The 27,907-nt window shown below is 46.4% G+C and overlaps 1 protein-coding gene and 1 non-coding gene across 14 annotated transcripts in view; one reads left to right on the forward strand and one right to left on the reverse strand.

Annotated features, from left to right (window-relative positions):
- Positions 1-27,907, forward strand: part of Tnk2 (tyrosine kinase non receptor 2) — a 58,900-nt gene that overhangs the window by 23,784 nt on the left and 7,209 nt on the right. For 4 of the 13 annotated variants that reach the window (XM_008838537.3, XM_008838539.3, XM_008838536.3 and 1 more), the window contains 3 exons: positions 89-1,437; positions 1,530-1,625; positions 1,773-1,900. In XM_008838537.3, the coding sequence (XP_008836759.1) occupies positions 89-1,437; positions 1,530-1,625; positions 1,773-1,900 (1,573 nt within the window). Of the gene's footprint in view, positions 1-88; positions 1,438-1,529; positions 1,626-1,772; positions 1,905-2,331; positions 2,397-4,019; positions 4,824-27,907 lie in introns of those variants that run through there. The other 9 variants (XM_008838543.3, XM_008838542.3, XM_017799486.2 and 6 more) reach the window with 7 other exon arrangements.
- On the reverse strand, positions 2,515-2,587 carry Trnak-uuu. The gene has a single exon. It is a non-coding gene; the product is annotated as a tRNA-Lys (tRNA).

The raw sequence follows: 27,907 nt of genomic DNA on the forward strand, positions 1-27,907 counted from the left end.
GGAATATTCTTTCCCCTATCCTACCTTACCCCATTCCCCATTCCTATCTGACACTACCTTCCTGTTGGGCTCTCCCTTTCCATCATAGAGCCAACCTATGACCCTGTGAGTGAGGACCAAGACCTGTTGTCCAGTGACTTCAAGAGGCTGGGCTTGAGGAAGCCAGGCCTGCCCCGGGGGCTGTGGCTAGCAAAGCCTTCAGCCCGAGTACCAGGCACCAAGGCAGGCCGAGGCAGTGGGACTGAGGTCACACTCATCGACTTCGGTGAAGAGACTGTGGTCCCAGCCCCACGGCCCTGTGCACCTTCCCTGGCACAGCTGGCCATGGATGCCTGCTCCTTGCTGGATAAGACACCACCACAGAGCCCTACAAGGGCACTGCCACGACCCTTGCATCCCACACCTGTGGTAGACTGGGATGCACGCCCGCTGCCTCCACCCCCTGCCTATGATGATGTGGCTCAAGATGAGGATGACTTTGAGGTCTGCTCTATCAACAGCACCCTAGTGGGTGCAGAGCTCCCTCCTGGGCCCAGCCAGGGCGAGACCAATTATGCCTTTGTGCCTGAGCAGGCAAGGCTACCCCCTGCTCTGGAGGACAACCTGTTCCTCCCACCCCAGGGTCGGGGCAAGCCACCCAGCTCAGCCCAGACTGCAGAGATCTTCCAGGCACTGCAGCAGGAATGCATGCGACAACTGCAGGTCCCCTCTGGTCCCATGGCTCCCTCCCCCAGCCCTGGGGGTGATGACAAGCCCCAGGTACCACCCCGGGTACCTATCCCTCCTCGGCCCACACGCCCAAGGGTTGAGCTATCTCCAGCCCCCTCAGGTGAGGGAGAGACAGGTCAATGGCCTGGACCTGCCTCTCCTCCCCGGGTGCCTCCCCGGGAACCCTTGTCCCCTCAAGGTTCAAGGACCCCAAGCCCCCTAGTGCTACCTGGCAGCTCTCCAGTACCACACCGGCTCTCCAGCTCACCTGGAAAGACCATGCCCACCACACAGAGCTTTGCCTCAGACCCTAAGTACGCCACGCCCCAGGTGATCCAGGCTCCTGGCCCACGGGCTGGCCCCTGCATATTGCCCATTGTCCGAGATGGCAAGAAAGTCAGCAGCACCCACTACTACCTGCTGCCTGAGTGCCCTCCTTACCTAGAGCGCTACCAGCACTTCCTGCGGGAGGCCCAGAGCCCTGAAGAGCCAGCCCCCCTGCCCATGCCCCTGCTATTGCCCCCACCCAGCACCCCAGCCCCAGCTGCCCCCACTGCCACTGTTCGACCTATGCCTCAGGCTGCCCCAGACCCAAAGGCCAACTTCTCCACCAACAACAGCAACCTGGGGGCCTGGCCACCAGCCCTGAGGGCCACTGCTCAGCTGCCACAGAGGGGCTGCTCTGGGGATGGGCCAGAGGCTGCACGGCCAGCAGACAAGATCCAGATGGTAAGTGCCAGGCCCACTTTAAGGTGAGGGACAGGGGCCTGAGGGACCCAGAAGAATGGGCCCAAGTAGTGCTGATGGGTGGGTATACCCAGCTGCAGGCCATGGTGCATGGGGTGACCACAGAGGAATGCCAGGCGGCCCTGCAGAGCCACAGCTGGAGCGTGCAGAGGGCTGCCCAGTATCTGAAGGTACCATCGCTTCCTGCCTGTTCTGGCATTCAGGGACCCTGAAAATTAGTTCTGCTGTATCTGACCCCACCTGTTGGTTCTTGTGCCCCAACCCTGGTCTTGTTACCCTTTGGCCCGAGTATGTCTCATGGCCCCTCTGCCCCTCAGGTCGAGCAACTCTTTGGACTGGGTTTGCGGCCACGGGTGGAGTGCCACAAAGTACTAGAGATGTTCGACTGGAACCTGGAGCAAGCAGGTTGCCACCTTCTGGGCTCCTGTGGCCCTGCCCACCATAAGTGAGTGAGCCCCACACTCTGCCCCATTTCCTTGTCCCAGGAGGGATGTTCTTGGAGTTTACCACAGTAGGAAAAGCCCACCACCTGAAGGGTCACACACAGCCAGGGACACAGGGTTCTCCAACTGGTAGGTAGGAGGGTGGGCAGGCACAGGGCCCAAGAGGCAGGTGGTTTGGGTAGAAAACAACTAAATGAATTTGTTCAGACTTTAGACACTTGGTTTTCTTATGAGCCTGTGAGGGAACTGGGGCCTCTGGTAAAGGAGGCTGGCTTTCTTGGCTCCTTGGTAGCAACCCAAGTGCTTCATAAAGCAACATTGTGACCAAATTATTTAGCCAAATATTTCTTAGCTTTTTTTTTCCTTTATTTCTTTTTTTAAAAAATTTATTATTTTTTTATTTTATGTGTATGTGTGTATTGCCTGCATGTAGGTAAGTGCACCTATGTTGTGCAATGCCCATTGGAGGTCAGAAGAAGCTGTCGGATCCCCTGGGACTCGAGTTACAGACAGTTGTTAGCTGCCATGTGGGTGCTGGGATTCAAACCCAGGTCTTCTGCAAGAACAACCTGTGTTCTTAACTGCTGAGTCATCTCTCCAGCCTCAAAACGACTGACACCCAAACAGAGACTTGAACCCTGGACCCTCAGATTAAAAGTCTGATGCTCTACCAACTGAGCTATCCGGGCTCTTATTTCTTTTTTTAAAGTACCAGTTAGTACTGGGCGAGATGGTTGGCGCGTTGTCAAGTGCTTGCCACCCAAGCATGAAGACCTGAGTTTGAATACCCAGAACCCATGTAAAAGCTGGACACATAATGGGAGCCCCTGGCATCTCAGTTCCCCCAAGAGGGAGATGGGAGGTGGAGACAGAAGAGTTCCCAGAAGCTTGAGGGCAGCCAGCCTAGAATGTGCAGCAGAAAAGCATCAGAGAGACCTTCCCAAAAAGGGAAAGGCGAGGACTGACATCTGAGGTTGTCTGTGACACATTCACCATGGCATTGCACACACACAAAATGTATATGTATAAAAGAGCAAGGTAAGGGGCTGGAGAGATGGCTCAGCGGTTAAGAGCACTGACTGCTCTTGCAGAGGACCCAAGTTCAATTCCCTGCACCCACATGGCGGCTACGAACCATCCTTGACTCCAATTCCAGGGGAATCCGAAGCCCTCTTCCGACATGGGTGCACTCACATACATGTAGGCATTACACTCATACACATAAAATAAAAATAATAAAATATTTTTTTATAAAAGCAAGGTAATGTTAATGCTTTCCGAAGGAATGGCCACCCAAAGAAAATCCCACAGCTCTTCCTACAGAAAGCCTGTTTGTGTGTGCATATACTTATATTAAAAATAAAGCGAATAGAATAATGTAAACAACATACAGTGAAACTTTATGAGGCTCAAAAGTACTGAAAGGTAGGCAAGAGGCAAAGTCAGTATCATCCCCAAAGCTGGTGTTGCCCGATGGAAGCTAGTGTTGCCAGGACATGTGGCTTGGATTGTGGGGCTTGGAAGGCAGACACCTGGTGAGCCAGTCTGCTGTACACTCAACAGTGACGACCTTGTTCACTAATCAGAAGCAATCAAAGGCACAGTGGGAGACAAGCAGGATCCTTTTACACACTGGACAGTCAGTGGTAGACATATTTTGTGGTTAGTCTTCCTAATTTGTACCCAGATAAGTTTGGGCATTATTACCCCTGTCGTTCTTGGGTATTCAGGTACACAGTGGAGCTGTTCTGTTAGTTCGCTTATAGTTTATTTAAAAAAAAAATTTCTAGCCGGGCGTGTTGGCGCACGCCTTTAATCCCAGCATTCAGGAGGCAGAGGCAGGCGGATCTCTATGAGTTCAAGGCCAGCCTGGTCTACGTAGTTCTAGGACAGCTGGGGCTACAGGGAGACCCTGTCTCAAAAAAGCCAAAAAAAAAAAAAAAAAAAAAAAAAAAAAAAAAGATTCTAGAATAAGTTCTAAAATTGTTGCCTAAAACTACCAGTTTTCCAATCCATTTGCCTCACCTCTAGAGACAGTGACTTCTGTGGCTACCCTGACTTTTCCCTAAGCTGTTTCCCTCAGGTTGATAGAGGAACTTTTGGTTATTTCCCATCCTTTAGACGCTGAGAGGTATCTGGAGAGCAAGGGTCTGCCCAGAAGGAATCACTTGAACCTGTCTGTGGGACAGGCGTGGGAAGATGCCCCCACTCAGGCCTGGAGAACTTGCTACTACCTGCTGTTCCCAGTGGATGGAATAAAACCAAGGCAGCAAGAGGCTAAGAGCCCCACCTTGCCCATCTCACCTACCCAGCGCTGTTCCTGCACACCTTGGTTCAGCCCTCAGTATCCCAGCCAAGAGGTGGGAAGGAGCCTTGTGAAGGCAGGCTGGTGAGCTGCTTCAGCAGGCCCTGTGTGTGACCTGCCTCTCGCTTCTGACAGAGGCTGGGCTTGTGGCTGGAGTGTGACCCAAGGCCCTGGCCTTAAGGACTAGACTGAAAGGAAGCCTGGCTTACTTAGGCAGGGAGGATGTGTTGACCACACAGGTGGGCCAGCATCCAGTGGGCCCTTGTCAGGGCTGGGCCCTTTTCTAGGAAGCCTCTGCAGGCATTGGCATGTTGGACAGAATGTGACTCAACATGGACATGTGGCTCTGCTGGTCCTAGGATGTTGTACCTAGAAGTAGTCTGAAGTGGCTCAGGAAGCAGAGAAAGGGTACCAGACTATTTTCTGGCATGGACCAGGGCCCAAGGCCCCAGGATTGGAAGGAGATACCTAAGGGGGCACCAGTGTGCTTTCCTATTAGACCCCAACTCTTCCCCTGTGCTGTTCCATTGTTCCCACCAGCCTCTTTGGCCAAAGTTGCTGCCCCAGCTATGGGTATATGTTTCTTCCAGAAAAATAAAGTTAGTTTCTATTTTATGTTATTCATTGTGTTGCCCGTTTTCTTTGCCTATTGGTCTGTAGCAGTCAGGGTGCTGCTGTGGTGCTGTGGGCTCAGAACAGCAGCCTTGTATCACCATCTGTAGGCAGAGGGAGGAAGTGCAGGCCTGGCGGCCCCTACGCCTGTACCCTTACAGAGTCAGAACTGTTGCCTTATCTAGCCTGGGACTGTCACAAGTCTCCATGTTTTTGTCGTATGGATTTCTGTAAGGTAGAACATACTATAGGAGGAAGTTCAACAACTCAGTTAACTAGAGATAAACCAGAAATTCTAATAAGAAGGAAGGCTTCTATATGTGGAAGCATTTGAATTTTTTTCTCTTAAAGTATTCACATGGTTCCAAATGCAGAAGGTCCCACAGAGTACACAGCAGAGCACTTACCAGCTGCCCACTGCCCTCTTCTTTGCCTTCTACCTTGGTGGGTGAGACAGGGTCTCCCTGTAGCTCCAGATGATCTAGAACTCACTGTGTAGACCAGGCTGGCCTCCATCGCACAGAGATCCCCCTGCCTCTGACTTCTGAGTGCTGAGACAAAAGACATGTGCCACCACACTTAGCTTTAAAAATATTTTTAGTGTTTGACTTCTAAGTATATTATTTTTTAATGTGTGTGTTTTGCCTGCATCTTTGTAAGTGCACCTATGTGTGCAGTACCTGCAGAGGTCAGAAGAAGGCATCAGATCCCCTAGAACTGGAGTTCCAGATGGTTGTTAGCTCCCTTGTATGTGCTGGCAGCCAAACTCATGTCCTCTGTAAGAGCAGCTGGTGCTCTTAACCACTGATCCATCTCTCCCAAACAGTACTTTTGAAATTTTCCACAGCAGTACTGGATGAGTATTTCCATTCCTGTTGTGGATACAGGGTGTTTGGGCTTCTGTACTGCACTTAGCCAGGCTCTTTCTGATAAGGGATTGTTTGGCTATTTCTGGTCCTTTGCAATTACAGCCACTGTTGCAGTAAGTCATGTACACAGCTGTTTTCTACTGGCAAGATAGTGGAGGATGCCTTGTTAGTCATGGAGCTCCTGGGCTACCAGAGTAACAGGAAGGATGCCGAGTCCCTTAGTGGATGAGGTGGTTTAATTGTTGTCACACCAGTGCTGAGAGCTGGCCATGGTCAGGACTTCCGGTCCTTGCCAGACTGTCTGTTGGGAAATGGTGATCTTGGAGTTTTCATTTGCATTTCTTTCTCTTACGAGTTAGTAGACTTTAAAAAAGTAAGCTGAGGGATTTGAGGAGATGGCTTGGTGGGTAAAAATGCTTGCTGCATGAGCATGAGGACCTGAGATCGAATCCCTTGTATCTTTGGAAAATAATAAATAACCAGCACCCATGCAAAGAAGAAATCAAAAAAGATCACATGGTAAGTGGAAGTCAGGAGTGGTGGTGCATGCCTGTAATCTCAGCACTTGGGAAGCTAAGGCAGAAGGATCACCATGGGTTCCAGACCAGCCTGGGTCAGGCTACAGTGTGAGATCCTGTCTCTCAACAACAGCAAAAAAGAGGGGCTGATGAGATGGTTCAACAGGTAAAGGCTTGCTGTGTAAGCCTGGTGACCCTGGAACCCATGGTGGAAGGAGAGAACTGACTGCTCCAATTCAGTTATCCTCTGACCTCTACACACACACGCGCACACACACACACTCACACTCATGCACACTCATGCACACATGTGCGCACGCTTGAAAATAAAGTAAATAGAGGTGACCTGAGTTCAGTCCCTGGAACCCATAGTGGAAGGAGAGAACTGACCCCCCCCCCCCCCCCCCTGACTCCCACATGCATACCATTGTATACACACACACATACACAAACAATAATGATAAAATAAAATAAAATACATTGAAATAAACAAAACAGGGTTGGGGGGAAGAAAGCGAATAGAGCCATTCTTTTTTTTTTTTTTTAATTAGAAAGCAGAAGTATATTTCTTTTTCTATGAGTTGCCTATTAATATCCTTGGCTTGTTTTTAAAAGGTAAGCTTCTTAATCAGTTTCTTGCTGATTTTTAGGAAATTATTAGATCAGAGAGGCCCTTTGAATTTCACACATCATAAGAACTTTAGAAAGAGGGATAAATGATAGAAAGTAAACTGACAGTTGGGATTTGTTAGAAGTAGAAGCCAGGCATGGTGAGCTCACCTTGGAAAGCGCTGAGGAAGGAGAGGCAGGACTGAGTGCCAAGTCTGGCTGAGTTACATGACAAGACCTCATCTCAAACACAACTGCTTGGTATGGTGGCACAAGCCTTTAATCCAGCACTGAGGAGGCAGATGCAGATGGATCTCTTGAGTCTGAGGCCAGCCTGTTCTGTATTGCAAGTTCCAGGCAAACTGAGCTACATAAAAAACCAAAACAAAGGAACAAGCAAAAAGACCCCCAAACCCCACAACAGAAGAAGCTAAGATGGATTCTACAGAAGAGAGCCTAGAATCCAGAGTTCAGGTGCCATTTTCTTTAAAAAAAAATTTATGTGTATGAGTGTATTAACTGCATGTCAGAAGAGGGTGTCCAATTCCCCTGGAAATGGAGTTACAGATGGTTGTTAGTGGCCATGTGAGTGCTGGGAATTCATCCCCAGTCTTCTGCAAGGCAGCCAATGCTCTTAACCACTGAGCCTTTTCTCTAGCCCTTCAGCTCCCATTTTTCTAAAGCCCTATACTATACGGGGCTACTGGTTGACTTTTAAAAGGTAAAATCAGTTAAGGGTGTGGGTCCTGGGTAGGCTGACCAAGCTCCAGTGGATGGCCCCACACCCATGAATATATGGGCAGTATAAACTGAACTTGGGTTATTTTTTTAAAAAATAAGATACAAAGTTGGGGGAGATGAGGGTAGATCTGGGAGGAGTTAGGGAAAGAGTGAATAGGATCAAAATACTTTGTATGCATGTAAGAAATTCGAAAATAAGCACTAGGCAAATGAATCTCTGTGATATTGAGGCCATCCTGGTCTATATTGTGAGTTCCAGGCCAGCTGGGGCTATGGGGAGACCTTGTCTCAAACAAAAAGAAATAATGAAATACACCAAAAGCAAATTAGAATTCAATAAAGCAACAGAAATACTGAAAAAGACAAAAAGTAAAATCAGTATTTTAATTTCTAAAAAAATATTGATGGGGTCTTGAGAGATGGCTCAATGGTCAAGAGCACTGGCTGCTCTTCTAGAGGACCTGGGTTTGGCTCCCAGCACCCACATGGTAGTTAACAACTGGCCATAACTCCAGTTCCAAGGAATCCATCACTCTTCTGGCTTCCGTGGGCATTGCACATATGGTGCACTTACATACATGCACACGAAACATTCATACACATAAAATAAAAAATTTTAAAAGTTGACCATATCATAAATTGGAAAAAGTAAACTTGGAACTGCTGTCAGGTCTTGAGTCTGTTTTCAGCCTTGCTTCAGCTCATGAAAGTTACTTAATCTTCCTGAGCCTCTGAGGGGGAGAGTCACGGAGTAGGTGGCTATAGGAACTGAAGGGGGCTGGGCGTGGTGGTGCACACACCTTTAGTCCCAGCACTCGGGAGGCAGAGGCAGATGGATCCCTGTGCATTTGAGGCCAGCTTGGTCTACATAGCCAGTTCCAGACCAGCAGGGCCTACAGGTAGACCCTGTCTCAAAAAGACCAAAAAACAAAAACAAAACAAAAAAGGAACTGAAGGGGATCTTGAAGGCAAGCATCAGCATCTTGTGTGCGTGGGCCACGGTAAAGCACTCACTGAACTGGAATCACGCATTTTATTTCTTCAAGTTCTTGCCTGTTTACCAATCAACAACTTACATGTACCATACTCTATAGTTTTATGTCCTATTTTTCCCAGTTTCCTCAACTTTTTTCCTTTTTGTCCTTTCTGTTTTGGGGAACATACTGTTCTTTTCTTATATACAGAGTCATTTTGTAGATAGGAACATTTTCAACTCCATATGAGAAGACTTTTTTTTTGGTAAATCATGGTCAGCTGATTCACCAGCATGCAGGAATTTGTTGCAGAGAATGTTTCAGAAAGACTTAAATTTTTTAAAAATTATTTTTATTTTATGTTTATGAGTGTTATGCCTGTAGGTAGGTAAATGCACCCATGTCATAGTGCCTGAGGTGGACAGAAGAGGCTGTCTAATCCCCTGGAACTGGAGTTACAGACAGTTGTTAGCTGCTGTGTGGGTGCTGGGATTCGAACCCAGGTCTTCTGCAAGAACAACCAGTGTTCTTAACCGCTGAGCCATCTCTCCAGCCCCAAGACTTAAATTTTTTTTGTAAATTATTTTGTGTGTGTTAGCGTTATGTGTGTTAGTTTGTATATGCACTGTGTGCCTGTTGGCTGTGGAAGCCAGAAGAGGGCCATTGGATCCCCTGGACCTGGAGTTACAGATGGTTGTGACCTGCTGTGTGGGTGCTGGGAACCAGGCTTGGGTCTTCTTTGCAAGAGCAGCAATTGCTCTTAACCTGTGAGCCATCTCTCTAGCCCTTAGAAGACTTATTTTGGAGATAGGGTCTACCTGTAGCCCCAGGTGGCCTGGTACTAGCTATGTAGACCAGGCTAGCCTTCCTCTGCCTTCTGTTTGCTGGAATTAAAAGTATATGCCACCACACCTGGCTCTCAGATTTTTGGAAAGGAGCAGGGATGCCAGAGCAACTGCAGTACTCTGGGGTGGATTAGCAGATCAGAAAATGCAACACACATTTTTTTTTTTTAATGTATTTTTGCTGGATTTTCTAAAATCTTGGATTTCCTGCTGGTTTTCTTCTAATTGATCTGCTAACTTACCAGTATCTGGATTTACTGTAAACATCCATGGGAGGTGTTGCAGAAGCTGATCCAACCTGGGGAATAGACTCAGGATTTGTTGGGAAGTCTCCATCAGGCCCTAAAGACAACACAGGCCGAGCAGACAGTCTGACCTTGGGGAAGAGTGACATCATATTAAGATGAGTGCTCTGCAGTCACTGTGTACCTGAGGAGGTGGCTTCCCTGAAGGTGACATTGTTCTGACTTGGTAGATAAGGAAAGGCAGATGCCAACAAGGTGAGGCGATGACAGTGCTGCAGAGGTCAGCTTGGCAGCATGAACTGACTTGTCCCAGAGCCCATTCTTTTGTTTAGGGATGTGTTGAAGGCAATTTTAGGATCCTGGTGAGAGACAAGCTGGGATCATGAAGCTACTGGGTTCCTTTGGCTGTAGATGAAGGGAAACAAGAAAGGAATGTCTCTAAGCTAGATGAATCTGCCTAACAATGGCCAATGCAGCCACAAGTGAAGGGAGGAAGGATCTAGCATGGGTGTCATTGCACTTGGGAAGTAAGAAGGTGTTCTTAATCAGAAGCAAATTAATTTTTTAGGACTTTGGAGACTGTTCCTACTGGGAGCAGCAGTTCTCTAAGGCATCCCAGGGTTGCTGTTGGTGCGGCGAAGCCCATCAGTCTGAGGTGAAACGATAATAGCAAGAACCACACCAAGGCCGGTTGTGGTGATGCCCACCTTTAATCCCAGCTTGGGAGGCAGAGGCAAGTGGGTCTGAGTTTGAGGCTAGCTTTATCTACATAGCGAGTTCCAGGCCAGCCAAGGCTATATAGTAAGATCCTGGCTCAAAAAGAAAAAAAAGAACCGTACCAGGTTTTTCCACTTCTAGAACTGTCTTTATTTGGAGACTTTGGTCTTCATATTTGGTATTGAAATGGATGTTATTGTGTGGTGATAGTGGTGGTATTAGACAGTAGCTCTGCTCCCAGTACCTTTATATCTTGATACTCTGTCAGCATCAAGTACCATTTGATTTATCCCTGAAATCCACCTTGAGAACCCCAGAGCAAACATACTTTTGTGTTGACAGCGCCATCTATCGGTAAAATGTGACATTGCATTCTTGAGCTACCTTTCAGAGACTGAAAGGGCTGATTGTGTGAGGTCATTGCCCAGTAAATCAGTTAAGTCCAAATGCTGCTGGCCCAGGGCCACGGATGCTTTAGGGACTCAGCCTAGGGAAGCATGGAAGGGAAGGACCAGGTTTGTTCAACATCTGGAGCCAGATGGGGATCAACTAGGATCTAATGCCAGGAAAAGGAGCTGGGTGGGAGGCTCTGATGGAGGCCACACCTAAACTAGGGAGAGAAGCTGTGACCTTGGCCACCCAGAAGGATGCTGAGGGTTCAGGGAGAGCATGCTGTCATCTCAGGGAAGTCCATTTGGGATGCTTTGGCCTCCACTGTGTTTGTCTTCCATGTTTTTATGACTGACATGCAGAACACAATGAGAAAATTTAATTATTCAGAAAAATATTTGAAATTTTGATAAACATTTTTCTGTGCACATTTCTGTTGTATGTAGTGTCACTCTATAAAAAATAAGTTAATCTGGAATCTTCCATTTGTAATCTGCTTTTTAAAATTTTACATGTTATACAACAGTTTCCCATCCTGAAAGTCCTTGAAACTCTGCAGACTTCATTCTGTGAATAAACTCTTACTGTTTAACACATTATTTTGTTAACATTTTTATTTTTCAACAGGTTATTTTAACATGATTATAAATGTCTTTTCTACAATACATTCATATGTTTCTACAAAAAGGACTTAGATTTTTTTTTTTTTTTGTCTTTTTGAGACAGGGTCTCCCTGTAGCCCCAGCTGTCCTGGAACTCGCTATGTAGACCAGGCTGGCCTCAAACTCACAAAGATCTGCCTGCCTCTGCCTCCCAAGTGCTGGGATTAAAGGTGTGCGCCTTTAAAAAATACTTATTTTTTTGTTATGTGTATATGTTTATGTGGGTTTGTGCATATAAATACAGTTCTGGAGTTGCAGGTAGCTGTGAGCTGCCCAACATGGGTGCTGGGAATCAAACTCAGGTCCTCTGGAAGAGCAGTACAGGCTCTTAACCACTAAGCCGTCACTCCAGCCCCAGATATATATATATAATTTATATATATATATAATTTATTTTATTTTGTGTGTATGAGTGTATTGCCTGCATATATGTAAGTGCATCTGTGTTGTGCAATGCCTGCAGAGGTCAGAAGAGGGTGTTGGATGCCCTGGAACTGGAGTTACAGACAGTTCATAGCCGCCATGTGAATGCTGGGAACTGAACCTGGATCCTCCTCAAGAGCAGCCAGTGCCCCACCATTGACTGCACATTGGTCCTGTCTAGCCATGAGCTGCCCTGTGGGGCTACCCAGCTTGTTGGGGCACAGTCAATGAGGGGAAAATGTCCTCACAGGCAGATCCTTGAATAATGTGGCTGCGCCAGGAGGACAGAGGCAGATGGGGAGGTGAGGAGTAACAGCGAGCCATGAGCAGGTTTCTGGATCACAGAGCACTCCTGCTGTGGAAAACAGGGCAAGACCTGGTGCAGGCAGGCAGAGAGAGCCATAGAAAAAGACAGAATGGTAGGCTGCGCTGCACCGAATAGGGCTGGGAATCCTAGGGACCCCAACTTTACTCCCAGGTGCCCTGGCGAGGGTGGGCTGGATTTCCTGGTGGCTTTCCAGGCAGATATATGATTTGATTTCATCCCTCTCTGTTCTCCCTCCACTCTTCTCCTCCTTCCCTTCTCTGGTCCCCACCCCCCCATGTGACCTAGAATAAACTCATGGATTTAAGGTCTGTGATGGTGAATCACTGAGCATCCTCGCCTGGCTCACCTACTTCCTCTGGGAACATTAGGCCTTCCTGGTCCAGTGAGTGAGGGAGAACAGGCCGGAGGACAGCTGAGGTGCGTCCCTTAGAGGACTGAGAAGACATCGCTAAGCAGAAATGTTGCCGGTCTGCTCTTAAGAGGTTGGGCTGCTGGAAATCCTGAGCAGGATCCCAGTCCTCCTCTGACAGTTAGGTTCTATTTAACCACAGGGGGGAGACCATCAGCTTCCTCCATCGAATGTGCACTTATTTTTCCTTGTCTCAGGCATATAGCCCCCATTTGGAACAATTCTTGTTTCTAACTCTTTTATTTCTCTTTAGAAGTTTTAAATGCCAGATATTAACACTTTACAAAAGTATTATGCTTGGATTTGTTTATTACTGTTTATTACTGTTTGTTGTTATTACTGTTTGCATTCATTCACACACTAACAGCAAATGAACTCCATAGTCTGTTATGCACTTGACACAGTGCTAGCAGCAGGAGCTGCAGCCAGGTCCAGAGGTGGCCTAAAATCAGACGACTTTTGTCCCCCCACCAAAATAAAAGATTATCCATTTCCTCCCAAATGAACATTTTCCCTTCCTTATAAAAACATTCTAAAAAATTTATTTATTTTTATTTATTATTTATTTTATGTCTATGTGTGTATTGCCCACGTGTAGGTAAGTGCACTGTGTGGTGCAATGCGGAAGAGGCTGTTGAATCCCCTGGAATTGGAGTTATGGACAGTTGTTAGCTGCCATGTGGGTGCTGGGATTCGAATCCAGGTCTTCTGCAAGAACAACCAGTGTTCTTAACCACTCATCTCTCTAGCCCCCAATTTATTTTTTATGTTATGTGTATGCCTGTATGTATGTATGTGCACCTGTGTCATGCAATGTCAGCAGAAACCAAAACAGAGTGTTGGATCCCTAGAACTGGAGTTATGGACGGTTATTAGCTGCCATGTGGGTGTTGGGAACCGAACCCAGGTCCTTTGTGAGAGCAACTGCTCTCAATCACTGAGCCATCTCTCTAGCCCCCTTCCCTTATTTGCCAAAGGAAAAAAATTCTCATTATGAAACTTCTAGAAGAGAAAATAGACTCCAGATCATTTGTAGTTCTGACTCTTGAATACAACCACTGTTTACTGTCTTAATGTTTCTGCCTGGACTGTGTGTGTGTGTGTGTGTGTGTGTGTATGTGTTTGAGACACAGTTTCACTATGTAGCCTTAACTGGCCTGGAACTCCCTAGGTAGGCCAAGTTAGCCTCAAACTCTGAGATCTGCCTGCCTCTGCCTCTCAATTGCTGGGACTAAAGACATGAGCCACCATGCTCAGTCTTCTTGTATTACTTTATTGCCAAAGATAATTGTGCTAAATCTATTGCTCTTTAATCAGTCCCTCTCAGTGCTTACCATTTGTCTGCTGTATTTTCTTTTTTAAAGTACTTGAGAGAAGGCTTGTAGGGCAGCTGGTTATCTCTGTCTCATCTTCCACTGCTGAAGTTCTTCACTTACAGGCACAAACCTGGTTTGGGGGCTCAGCTGTGCTCCTTGTGTGTACCCTCATTCTAGTCTTTAAAGTGATGGGAGCATCAGTGTCCCCCACTTGAAGGGAGCAGGGTGGTGAGAAAGTGGTGGCCAGCCTTGAATAAGATTGCATTACCTGCTAACATCTGTCCTTCCTCTCCTGAGGCAGGCCCTCAGTCTGCAAGCTCTCCTTTTGTCTCTTGCTGTGCAAGCATAGCTTTTTGAAGAGAAAAAAACCTGTTCTTTCCCTTTGGGAGCACCCTCTAGAGAAGGAGTGCTGGCCGTAGCCAAGGGCAGTCAGCTCTGAAGGGGGGCGGGGGCAGATGAGGAACTCAGGGCAGCACCAAAATGCTCGGGGACCAGAGCCCACATTCTAGTTCTCAAACCCAAGCAGCCCTCGCCAGTGAGATTTTCATGTTGACTACTCTATTTCACTTCTAAAAGTTCCCTTTGTTTATTTTTTTAAAGATCTAGAAATACTTTTTACATAAAGAATTAAATCTTGGCTGAATATTTGATAATGCAGAGCACAGAGCATCTTCAATATATATCAGAGATGATCAATATTTTGCTTTTTAAAATAATCAGTGCTGAGAACACTGCTTTACATAAATATATAGCATAAAATGACAGAAGTGTTTAGGGCCATTTCAGAGGGTTTTGGGAATTCTGTCCTAATCAAAAGCCAAAATTCATTTAACAATTTATGTTAAATGAAACTCAAGTCAGTAAACTCAAACAGCAATTTTCAAAATCAAACATTCTAACCAATACAATCCAAAGATAGACTAATTTGATGCTTATATGCTGAGAAATGATGGGAGGAAAACAATAAAGGTCTTTATTTAATTAAGCATAATATTTTCTCTTTTTTTTTGGTATTTTTGAGACAGAGTCTCCCAGTAGCCCCGCCTAGCCTGGAACTCGCTATGTAGACCAGGCTGGCCTTGAACTCACAGAGATCTTCTGCCTGCCTGCCTCTGGAGTGCTGGGATTAAAGGCATGCGCCACCACACCCAGCTGCCATATTATTTCTTTAGAAGCAGACTCTCAGAGAGAGAGAGACAGACAGACACACAGAGAGACAGAGAGACAAATGATGCAATCCATGACATACAGGAGTCTTGAATCTGAGCCAAGGAGATTCAGGCAGCATTCAGTGGTGTTGTATGGCCCAATGGCAGGCACAGTGCAGAGTACATGTGTGTTCAGAACCAAGGCTACAGTGAAGTCAGGGGACACAATTCTGGTGGTCGTAGACAGGAACACTTTGGACTCATGCTTGATTTTGAATTAATTTTTTGTCATTTTGTGTTCAGAAACTTTACTGTTGCCAAAATTTTTGTAACCTCCACATTCAGTTACATGACCCCATGTAGGTTGGGATCCACAGTACAAGAAGCTGTAAACGAGATGCGCCCTGGTTAGGACAACCAGAATGTTCCTGGCATTGCCACATGCCACCTTGTTTACTTTTAAGTTCTTTTTAGAAAGCAGTTCATGAAGTTTTTTTTTTGTTTGTTTTTTTAACATAGTTGCAGGACGAAAGAAAGTCATAAATAGAGGTACTTTTCAGATGGGTTAGTGGAGAACATCAAGTAGGTAGGTTATAGCAAATGAGGAACTCTCTGGTGTGCGTTGGTGGAATCTAGTTGGGCTGTAGATGCAATCCAAAAGATTTTGTCTGATAGTCACAAGGGTGTTAGGTCAGGCACAGAGGTGGCCATTGAATGGCTATAAAGGGGCTAATGATAGCCCAAGATAATTTTAATTCCAGATCTGCAACATTCCAACTCTCCACATTCACCATGTAGAATCACAGATGTGGCTTTTTCTGGGAACTTTGGTTCACAGCTGCTGCACAGCAGTAGAGCAAGACCATCAGTGGGCTTCCCATTTGTTTCTTTTTAACATTTCGTTTATCTTCTCAAGCTTCCTCTTTCTGTTTACTTCAAGAGTGTTTGTTCTGTTGGGGTGCAATCATCATGACTGTTGGATAACTGACATCCTCCCCATCTACAGTTGCTATCTGCTAGAGTCTTTTCCTTGTGAGACATCGGGGTTTCTCTGGTCTTTTATGTACTGAGGAGTTTTGAGTTGTGTGTTAGGTATGGGGCCTATTATGTTCTGAGACTTAGGGTCGTGCTTAAAGCTTGTGGAGGGTATGTTTGTTCGTGTGTTCTTGGATTTTAGTAGGTAATTGAGGTTCACATGATAAATTTCTTTGTATGTATGTGAACGTGATATCTATGTTCATGTGTGTGCATACAGGTGTGTGTACATGTGGGTAGAGGTCAGCGTTAGGTATCTTCCTCAATGGCTCTCCCATTAAATTTTTACTTATTTTTATTTTATGTGTATGAGTGTTTTGCCAGCATGAATGTAAGTGCACCCATGTCGTGCAATGCCTGTGGAGGTCCGGAGGGGAGGGTGTTGGATCCTCTGGAACTGGAGTTGCAGACAGTTGTTAGCTGCCATGTGGATGCTGGGAACCAAACCCAGGTCCTCTGGAAAAGCAGCCAGTGCTTTTAACCTCTGAGCAATCTCTCCAGCCTCTCTACCAGTTTTTTAGACAGGGTCTCTCACTGGCCCTGTACCTTACCCATTTGACCAGGCAGGCTGGCCATCGAGCTCCCAAGACCTGCTTGTCTCTGCCTCCTTAGTCAGTGTTGGGGTTATAGTTATATGTAATTGTCAAGCATTCTAAAAAAAATTTAATAACATTCATTCATTCATTCATTCATTTATTCTGTGTGTATGTGTATGGGTAGATATGCCCTGGCACATGTGTGGAGGTAAGAGGCAAACTTATGTAAGTCAGTTCTCTTTCTACCATGTGGGTCTCAAGGATGAAATTCATTTTAGCAGGCTAGGAGGCAAGCATCTTTACCCCCTGAGTCATCTCTCCAGCCCTGCACCCATGCAATCTGGGCATCCAGACTCAGGCCCTTATGTTTGCATGGCAAAGTGGCTTTTCAACTGAACCATCTCCCTAGGTTCTGGCCACACATTTCTATCTGCCTTCTGTGAACTGTGGTTCCAATGTTACTTCATTTTTAAGTCTCTGGCTCTCTCCCACAGGCGCGCCACCCAGTGACCAGTTAGAGATCTAGACAGTAGCGAAGGGCTTTGATGTGCAGGTCAGAGCTGTGTGTGTGAGTGTGCAATACAGGTCAGAGCTGTGTGTGTGAATGTGCAATACAGGGATGGGTCCAGGAGTACAGGTAGAACTTTCTGGAATCCAGAATCTGAGTTGCCTCCTTGTCACAATCTAGCCTTCCTGCTTCTCTGGCTCGAAGGTCTCCCTGCTCTGCTGCACTTCCTGTGACTGACACTGTCTGGGCCCGAGTGGGAAGGTGGAGAGAAAAGCCTGCTGGGCCTTTGTGGTATGCTCATTGTGAGCCAGACCCCTGCCCCACTGGACGGTGACCTCCTCATGGGAAGGGGCCTTTGTTGCTTTGCCTGTTGCTGACTCTCTAGGCACCTAACACAATGCCTGCATGTGGGGAGCACTGAGCAAAGAGTTGCTGAGTTTGGCGAACTGTTATAGAAACCTCCACCATTAGCTGCATAAAGCCTGTTAAACCCAGTGTTCCTTCTCCTCCCCCATGTTTGGAAAGATCTTTATTGTGCTGTATTAGAGTTTCATACATGATAGCATGGTCCACCTACAGTGTTATAAAAATCAGTAAGCTGTTTTAGTAGATGCCAGATGTGCCATCACAGCTCTCCTCTGACCCTCCTTCCTCCAGCTGCCAAAATGTTGTATATTGAAAGCTCCTAGCCGAGGCCAAAATGAGCCAAAGTGGGGCCTGGAGAGATGGCTCAGTAGGTAAAGGCGTTTGCTTCACAAGCTTGAGTACCTGGGTTCAAAACCCAGCACCCACAGACAAAAGCTGGGTGTAGCCACACACATGCCTTTTAACACCAGTTACAGGGGGGTAGAGACAGGAGACTCTGGGGCTTGCTGGCTGCCAGCCTAGCTCCAGGTTCAGTGAGAGACCCTGTCTTAAGGAAATAAGACAGAGAGTGATAGACTAGGCCACCTACATCCTCTGGACTCTGCATACACACATGTATATACAGCACACACAAACACACTTAGAACAAAACTGATGTTCCCAGCACATTTTAACTTCTGAAAGTAGCTCTGATAGATGCCCCACTCCTTCTTTAGCCGGAGATCTCTCTGAAGGTCACTCCAGAACTGTGCCTCCCTGGGGAGCTAGTGGCAGGGAACCAGTTGAGGACTCTTACTGTGACCATCTCACACGCCACCTGCATCTCTTCCTCTGTGCAGTCCTGCATGTTCTGCCTTGCCTGTGTTTCTTAGATAACCACCTACATTAACCACCTGCACTCAGCTGTCCCTTAGTCTCTCACCTGGCCCAGGGGAATTGGACCTGAGACACTGTCTGTCATACACAGGAGGAAAAGAAGCCTGTCCTCTGCCTGTCACTGCTCAGGCTCAACTACACAAGGTCCTCAAAACACCAGCCTTGTCCCATCTCGGACCTATCACAGGGGTCTCTGCACTCTGACAAGGCCTCCCTGGGAATTTGTGCATGTATTAGATTATGAGAAACACCAGGCCAAGAGTTGTTGCAAGCTACATGTACCCAGGTGGCTCCTGCTGCAAATGTAGACATGGGTGTGTCACATGCCCCGTACCACAGGGCAGTGCTCTTAGTGATAGGATTTTCCATGTGGTGAACAGCTCTTGGTACAGTGCCAAGCAAAGCACACAGCACTCCCTCTGTTTGCACAATGGTTGAGTTCCTGGAAGATTCAGTGTGTCTTAAACCCAGCAGGACATGGTGGTGTATGCCTTTAATCCCAGCACTTGGGAGGCAGCAACAGGCTGTGAGGGCAAGTCCAGCCTGGTCTACATATTGAGTTCTGGGCTAGCTGGGGCTACAGAGAGACCCTATCTCAAAAAGACCAAAAAACAAAAACAAACAAACAAAAAAAAAACTAAAAAAACAAAAACCTGGCAAAAGCAACTTGAAGGTTTTATTTTGGCTCACAGTTTTAGGGCTGTAGTTCACCATGATGGGAAATCACAGTGGGCAGGGTGTGAGGTGGTTGGTTCCATTGCATCTGTAGTCAGGAAGCAGAGAGAGATGGACACTGGCACCCTGCCTGCTTTCTCCTTTTCACTCAGCCCAGGACTGATTGTGTCACCCACATTCAGGGTGGATTTTCCCTCCTCAGTTAAACCTCTTCGACAATAAAGCTTAACCGTCACACTTGCCTAGGGCCTGCAGAGCCTGGGTTGGCGAACAGAACTGTTTCAGGCCTTCTCCCTCAGACACCCCAAGTGACTGTCCACCCACACACATCACAGACGGACCCAGAGAGGCCTGCAGCCAGGAGGTGCTCACAAGTCCTACGGTTGCTCCCACACGCCCATGTGGGCCCCAGGAGGCAGAAGAACCTATGTGCAGATCCAATGCCATGCTGCCAGCAAGCCATCCTCCATTGACCTGGGCATCCCCTGCTGCTTTCTGGAACATTCATCCCTATACCCTCTTCTGGAGTGAAGGGAAGTGTGTAGATCCTTTATGTCCTTTCAGACGCAGATGTCCTTCTCAGCTGGTCTGCTTCTTCAAGTGTGTGAATTCCGGGAGCTCGAGTCAATGGTGATGGTCCCCCCAGAACTGCATGGGGGGACCATCTTGAGCGTGCATGAAGAGCAGTTCTACAGCAGAAAATGATGGCATGACGCATCCCTAGAGAATCATCCTCACCTCAGTGAGCTTGGTAGCCTTTCCTCTGGGTGCTCAGGATCAGGTGGAAGCCCCTCCCTGAAGTGCTCAGTGTAGATTCCGCTCTTGCTCCCATCTAGGGCTGCCATTCCAGGGTACAAAATGGAACAGGGCTCTGCCATGTTTTGTCCTGCACCTCTGTCTCTTGGGAAGCAAACAAGCGTCTCTCATCCCAACGTCATTTTACCATCTTTTTACAGCCTCATCATGGACATTTGTTGAAACGAAGCAGTCAGCAAGTGCTCTTTCAGTGCTTTCTGCGTGCTAGCTGCACGCCAGACCCTTGGTTCCTATACTCATGGAGTTCAGGGTCACCCTGTAGCCCCAGCTGAGCTGCTGTATAGTATGTAGATCAGGATCAGGCCGGCTTGTATCTCACAGAGATCCATCTGCCTCTGCCTCCCCATGCTAGGAATAAAGGCATGTACCACCACTTCCGGCTCCTGTCCTTTTCTTTCCCCTTCTCCCTCTTCCCAGACCTCTCTCCTAGTAAGGTGCTGCTCATCTTACCAACCACACTGCCCTGGACTTAGTTTCCGTTGCAGAGTGTGGCTTGGTCACTGCTGGTCCTGGGGAGATTTCTATGCATGAGTCACTTGGCTTGGGGAGCACAGGGTGGCAGAAATGATGGGGTCACCAGGATAGGGAGGAAGTCTGGACTGCAGAGCAAGGTCTCAGTCCAGGGTCCTGTAGCCTCCAGATCACTCTGGAACGGCCCAGACTGGAATATCCTCAGCTTGTCCTGAGGATAATACCTACCGATGGGAAGGACAGGAAGATCGGGCAGGGCAGGTCAGAAAGGCTCCACATTTTTCATCAGTCTTCTGGCTAAGACCCGGTGGACTGTCTGCTTGTATCGACTAATAACTGATAAGAACTTTATCCAAGGGCGAGATGTTCCATGAATTTATGGAGCCTCCCCCACATGCTAAGCACTCTATTCATCCCTTATGAGACTTTGAAAGTTCACTGAGGCAAATGTTCTTGCTGAGTCTATGATACACATGCCAAGCTGTGGCCTAGGAAGTTGGAGACTCTCAACTCATGCACATGGGGAGCAGTGGAGTGTCCCAGGAAGCCTTGGCTTAAAGCCTATGCTTCTGGCCACAGCAGTGGTGAGATAGTCATAGGAAGGCACATGGAATGCCAGGCCCCACTGCAGCCCTATGAACCTCATCTCTGCATTTGTCCTGAGTCATGCCTCCCTGGCACCTCCTGGACAATGACAAGGATGAGAGGCATGTGCAATCTTTCTTAAACAACAGGGCCACCAGGGCACTCCGCTCCAGCTTCCCTTCCCCGTCCTCTCGGGTTCAGACTTGAGTGGTGGTCTCGAGCCTCCCAGTTTTTCCTCCCCTCCTTGTTTTCTCTCCAGACGTTACTTCCCCTAAGAAGACCTCCAGCATTTAATCCCACCTTCAGGATTGCTTCTTGAAGGGTCTGGACCAACACAACTAGACTGTTTGCTTCTCACACCCTCAGCCCTGCCAAACCTAATGCCTTGAGGAGGTGGCATAGGGTTCTCCAGCAAGAAGTGCCTCCAATCATGGCACCCCCAGCAGGGAACCCCTAAGCTGAGTACCTCCAACAAGGCACCTCCTATCAGTAGGCCACCCCCATGCAGGGTACCTCCAGCAGGACATCCCAGCCTAACCCTGCAGCAGGGACTGTGCTCCTCAAATCTCCCATCTCAGCACCATGTTTTGGTCTTTCCTGCACACACCTGCCAAACAGCCAACCTTAAAAGCCTGGCTCAAGTTTAGATTCATTCAAAGGGCAGCAGTAGTTCTTAATCTTGGCTGCTCATCAGAAGCCAAGTTCTCCAAGTTCTACATGGAGAACTTTTTCAAAGTCTGACTGGGGCCAGCAAGATGGTTCAGTGGAATGCCAAGCCTGATGAACTGAGTTCAATCCCCAGAACCAACATGATAGGAGAAATCAGACTTCCACAGGTTGTCCTCTGGTCTCCACGGGTATACATTGGCATGTTTGTGCCCCTGCACACAAAATAAACAAACAAAAGCCTATCTCCAAACAGATCAGTTTCAAGGGCATAAAGTACTGGCAGTGTGGATTGTTTATTCTCCCAGGAAAATTCAAAAGGCATCCAGGCTTGGAACCACAGGGAAGCATTTAGGGCAAGCAAGCCAAGTCCCATCATTGCCATAGCTCTTATTTAGAAAGTTACCATAGCTCTCTCAACCTCAACTTTCCCACCTGTCAAATGGGGTTTGTGATAGCCATTCCCTGGGCTTGTTCTAAGCAGAGGAGCACAGCAGCCAGCAGTGGCCATGTGGGATCACCTGCAGTCCAGTGACTGTATCTCAACTGTTCCCTTTCCAATCAGAAGTACTCCTTGATGGTCATATTGGCAGGGGAGGTGTGGGTGCTAGGATGGGTCTCCAGACCAGGCAATTGGTGTAAAATACACCCGGATTTCAAAGACAGCCTGTGAGAAAAGTATAAGATATTGCATTCATAATTTTTATATTCATATGGTGAAATGTTAGTATTTTAAATAGACTGGGTTAAATAAGAATTATTAAAACTGATTTTACTGGGTTTTGTATTTAATGTGGCTTATCAAACATTTAAAACTATAATCATGATTTCCATTCTCTTTCTGCTGGATGGCGCTGCCCTGCACTTTATTCTACACGTGCTTTTCTCACAGAATGACCAGCCCCTGTGGAACAGTCTCTTTCTTTTCAATGCCACCAGATAAGCAATTGTACAAAGATGCTGTGGCAAGGTCTCCTGTGGTGAGCCCGCAGTGGTTAGAGAATCTGCAGGAATCCAGTGTGATGAGTCTTCCATCTCAGAGTTGAAGGCACAAGGGAGCTAACTACAAGGTCACCTCTCAGCCAGTGGTGGGAGGACTTCAGGTCACACAGAGTGACCCAGACACCACTGAGGGGATTCATTGCATGCTGAACTGAGACCTAGACCTTGAGAAAAGCCCACAGCTGGGAGGAGAAAGAAGAGGAAGAGGAAACAGGAAATGGCAGACAAAGGACCAGTCAGAAAGAAGGTGATTTAGAAGCCAGAATGGCTCAGGGTGAGGAGGTCAAAGGGTAAAGAGGACTTCCTTCAGCATCCAGTAACAGCATCTTCTACAAAGGGCCTTGGAGTTACTTAAAAAGAGTCGTCATGTGGTTTTTAAAATGCAAGCCAGGGACTGGAGAAATGGTTCAGCAGTTAAGAGCACTGGCTGCTCTTGCAGAGGACCTGGTTTCAATTCTCAGCACCCACATGGCAGCTAATAATCAGCTATTAGCTCCAGTTCCAAGGGATCTGATGGCCTTTTCTGGCCCCCACAGGCATTGCACCTCATGAATATTCTTACACTAAGGCAAACACTCATAGACATGCAAAACTAAGTTAAAAAAAAAAAACCGCAAGCCACTTCAACATTCACCATACAGCATTCATTTAATATACGGTAGCTGATGAGTCCCTTTTGAGGTGAGAGTTAATATTCCCACTCTCAGGAGCCTTATATTTCAGTGTAGACAAAAAGACAATGAACAAGTAAATCTATAAGATATAAGGTGGCCGTGAATGTCAAGAATGACGTGTGTGGTGACTGGGGTGGACATCACCTTTCTATGATTGACATTGGGCAGTTAGGAGATTTGAACAAGAATCCACCTCTGTCAGAGGCAGATGTGGAACTGCAATTAGGTGCCCTGCCTGCTGTGGGGGTTGTGTGGGCTTCAGTCTGACTGGGCAGGCAGGATGAGATGGAGCAGCACTGCAGAATGAAGTGGCCTCTGAGGTGAGTCTTGATCCGTGGATTCCTCTGTCAGGGAGGCAGAGCTTGGTGCCCCATGGGCTGTGGTGTGCCAGATGAGCTGAGGGTGTAGGAAAACCTATGAGCCCCGATGGGAAATTTGAATATATCCTGAGGTTCACAGGCAGCCACAGAGACATATCAGCTATGACAATGAAGACCATTCCTACCACCAGGACAGAGTGGAAGGAGGGGCCAGGGCCACAGTTCAGGGAATTGGCAGAGTCACCCACAGGAGAGAGAAGGATGTCCTGAACTAGGGGGGAACATGACAGTGGGGGAGTGGGACAGAAGAAAGGATGGGGAAGAGACAGTGGAATAGGAGTGGCAAGACCGGTATTATCTAAGGATTTTGAGGGTGACTGAGACAAAAAGATCAAGGAAGACACTGGATAAAGGGTGCTTGATGCTCGGCAAATAATTCGGAACAAACAAATTGTTGCATATCCACATAAAGCGATTTTTTTTATTATGAAAAGGAATGGAGTACTAAGGTACGCTACAGCATGGCTGAACCTTGGAAATATTCTGCTGTGTGAGTGAAGTTAGGCGTGAAAGGTCAAATATTATATGGTTCTGTTTACGTGAAATGTCCAGAAAAGGAAAATCACAGAGACAGAGCGCCAAGGGACAGGGGAGGGAGGAATGAGGAACAACCGATTAATGGGTACGAGGTTGTTGTGGGAGGGATAAAAATGTTCTGGAATTAGCAATGATGGTTGTTTGATCTTATACTGAAAGATTTCAAATTATAAATTTAAAGTGGGCATGGTGGCACACACATTTAATTCCAGCTCTCAGGAGGCAGAGGCAGACAGATCTCTGAGTTTGAGGCCAGCCTGGTCTACAGAGTGAGTTCCAGGCCAACTAGGGCTGCAAAGTAAGACTCTCTCAAAAAACAAAACAGAAAACAAAACAAGCAAACAAACAAAAATTTTAAGTGACTAAAATGATTAATTTTATGTAGATGAGTTTTCAATAAAACTTTAGCTTAAAAGTTTAAAACTTTAATCATGCTTCATCACTCTCTCCAGCCTCGGTTAGATGGGTGCAGAGATGCTTGGCATATTCGAGAGAGTGGCAGAAACAACAAGAGAGACCCTGTCTCAAAAACAAGGAAAAAAGTGCTATAGGGATGGCTCAGCAGTTAAGAGCACTGACTGCTCTTGTAGGACCCGGGGGTTCAAATCCCAGCATTCACATGGTGGTTAACAACCATCTATAACTCTAGTTCCAGGGAACCCAACATCCTCTTTTGACCTCTGTGGACATTTCATGACATGGGTACACTTAACATATATGCAGGTAATTCACTCATGCACATAAAAATAAAAAATAAGGTAAAAAGCTGGGTGTGGTGATGCACGCCTTTAATTCCAGTACTTGGAAGGCAGAGGCAGGTGGATGTCCCTGAGATCGAGGTCAGCCTGGTCTACATATTGAGTTCCAGGCCAGCTGAGGCTACAGGCAGACCCTCTCTCAAAAAGATTTACAAAAAAAAAAAAAACCCACAAAAAAAACAAACCAAGGTACAAAGTGACAGTTACCTCCATGCTGTGGCAGGTATGCACCCCATGCTCTCACAACACACACACACACACACACACACACACACACACACACACATTCTTTTGCTGTTTGGACTTGTACACTAAGCTGTTTGGAATGCAGCTGCTTCCTTGAGTTTCAAGACTATGCTGACTGCTAATGTCACATCCCTGAAATCATTGTTTTTTTCTTTTAAAATCATTTTGGGGGGCTGGAGAGATGGCTCAGCAGTTAAGAACACTGGTTGTTCTTGCAGAAGACCTGGGCTCGAATCCCAGCACCCACATGAAAGCTAAAAACTGTCCATAACTCCAGTCTCAGGGGATCCAACAGCCTCTTCTGACCTCCATGGGCATTGCATGACTCAGGTGCACATACCTACATGCAGGCAATACAGGCATACACATAAAATAAAAACATTTTTAAAAGTTTATTAAAAAATAAAAATCTTTTTTGGATTTAAAAATTTTTATTGTATGTGTATGAGTGTTTTGCCTGCATGTATGGAAATACACTCATGCATGTAATACCTGTGGAGGCCAGAAGAGGGTGTTGGATCCCCTGGACCTGGCGTTACAGAAAATTGTTAGCCACCATGTGGTTGCTGGGAATCCAGATCCTCTGCAAGAGCAGCCAGTGCCCTTAACCGCTGAGCCACCTCTCCAGTTCCCTGAAATCTTGTTTGTTGTCGTTGCTCCCTTTTCTTTTCATTTTGAATAAAAATATCTTTCAAATATCTAAGCACGTGAATAAGCCCTTGTTTATGAATATTTTAAAACCACTAAAATGGGGCTGGAGAGACGGCTCAGCGGTTAAGAACACTGGTTGTTCTTGTAGAAGACCCGGGTTCAAATCCCAACACCCACATGGCAGCTAACAACTGTCCTTAACTCCAGTTCCAGGGGATCCGATGGCCTCTTCTGACCTCCGAGGGCATTGCACAACACAGGTGCACTTACCTACATGCAGGCAATACATGCATATACATAAAATAAAAATAATAAAGTATTAAAAAAATAAAACCACTAAAAAAGTGTGGCCATGTTGATACTTAACTGCCTTTTCTAATTATGACTTCAAGTCCATTATGTTAATTTCTCTTTGTGTCTATTTTAATAGACATTTAAATTGTGTCAAACTATGTGATAGGTTAACTGAGTGTCTTGTTTGTCTAGAAATGGAGAAGTGTAAACATAGCCAGTGTAGCTCAGCCACGAGAACATGGGCCCCACCTCCATTTTGGCTAGGTGGTCTCACCTGGCGAAGAGCTTATTTAAGCTCAAGATTCCTGTCAGCATAAAGATAAGATGGTGTGCACATATCAGACATGTTAAGGATTATAGCTGACTTTATTTTTTGGCAGAGGTGTCCGTGTTTTAACGTAGCTTTCAGAAGCTGGATAAAACTGCAGGAGGTGGAGGTGTGGGGGGTTTCCTGTCAGAGGCGAGTCTCACATTGCCTTCTGCTTCCTTTGATAGTAGATGTTCATGTCATTTCTCTAGGAAGGTGCTCACTGTTTACCAGCTTCGAGTACCACCGGGTCTTGAAGATGTCTTGGTGATAGGACACACTACAACTTAAAAACGTTCTTAAAGTTTTACTTATTTTGGGGGCTAGAGAGGTGGCTCAGCAGCTAAGAACACTGACTATTCTTGCAGAAGACCCAGGTTCAAATCCCAGCATCCACATGGTAGCTGTCTGTAACTCCAGTTCCAGGGGACCCGACAGTCTCTTCTGTCCTCCTCAGGCATTGCATGACACGGGTGCACTTACCTGCATGCAGGCAATACATGCATACACAAAAAATAATAAAATATTTTTTAAGTTATTTATTTTTACTTTTTGTGTTTGAATGTTTTACCTGCATGTATATAAGTGCACTCATGTGTGCAATGCCCACAAGGTCAGAAGAAGGCATCAGATCCCCTGGAACTGGAGTTATGGATGGTTGTTAGCTGCCATGTGGGTGCTGGGATTTGAATCCAGGTCTTCTGAAGAGCAGACAGTGCTCTTAACTGCTGAGCCGTCTCTCCAGTCCCCTCCCCAAAGGATTTTTGTAGGTAGTGCAAGAAAGGAATGGACAGGACAGCTGGGGAAACTGCCGCAGCAGCAGAGTCTGCACCCACTGATGGGAAAGTGTACAGATGAGGACTTCATCTTATTCTCATTCCCATATTTTATTTTATTTAAAACTTTTTCAATGTATAATTATTGTGTGTGAGTGTGCATGATATGTGTAAGAGAGTGTGTATAGAGGTCAGAGGACAGGTTTCAGGAGTCAGTGCTCTTCTTTCACTTGGGGTTCTGGGGATAGAACTCAGGGTGCCAGGCTTGCGTGGTAAACACATTTATCTGCTGAGCCATCTCAATGGCCCAGTTCCCACATTTTCTTTTTCTTTCTTTCTTTCTTTCTTTCTTTCTTTCTTTCTTTCTTTTTCTTTCTTTCTTTCTTTCTTTCTTCTTTCTTTCTTTCTTTCTTAGTGTTTTTATTGTACACAAGAATTGTTGATTTTATTTTTTATTTTTTAAATCAATAATTTATTGAGAATTTTATACATGCATATAAGGTATTTTGATCAAGTCCATGCCCACTCCCTCCCCTCCAACTCCTCCCATAACGCCCCATAACTTTTTTCTGATAACGTCATGAACTCTTTCTTCTTCTTTGATTGATTGATTTATTTTTTTAATGGGGCTTTTGGCTATGCCAGCATTCCTCCCTCTGAAGAGGTAACCCTAAAATCTTTTAAGGATTAGAAAAAAGGTCCCAAATATTTTCGACATTTTTGGCCTTTGGAATGGAAT

Source organism: Nannospalax galili, unplaced genomic scaffold, assembly GCF_000622305.1.
Source record: "Nannospalax galili isolate Female #2095 unplaced genomic scaffold, S.galili_v1.0 scaffold598, whole genome shotgun sequence".
Lineage (NCBI taxonomy): Eukaryota > Metazoa > Chordata > Mammalia > Rodentia > Spalacidae > Nannospalax > Nannospalax galili.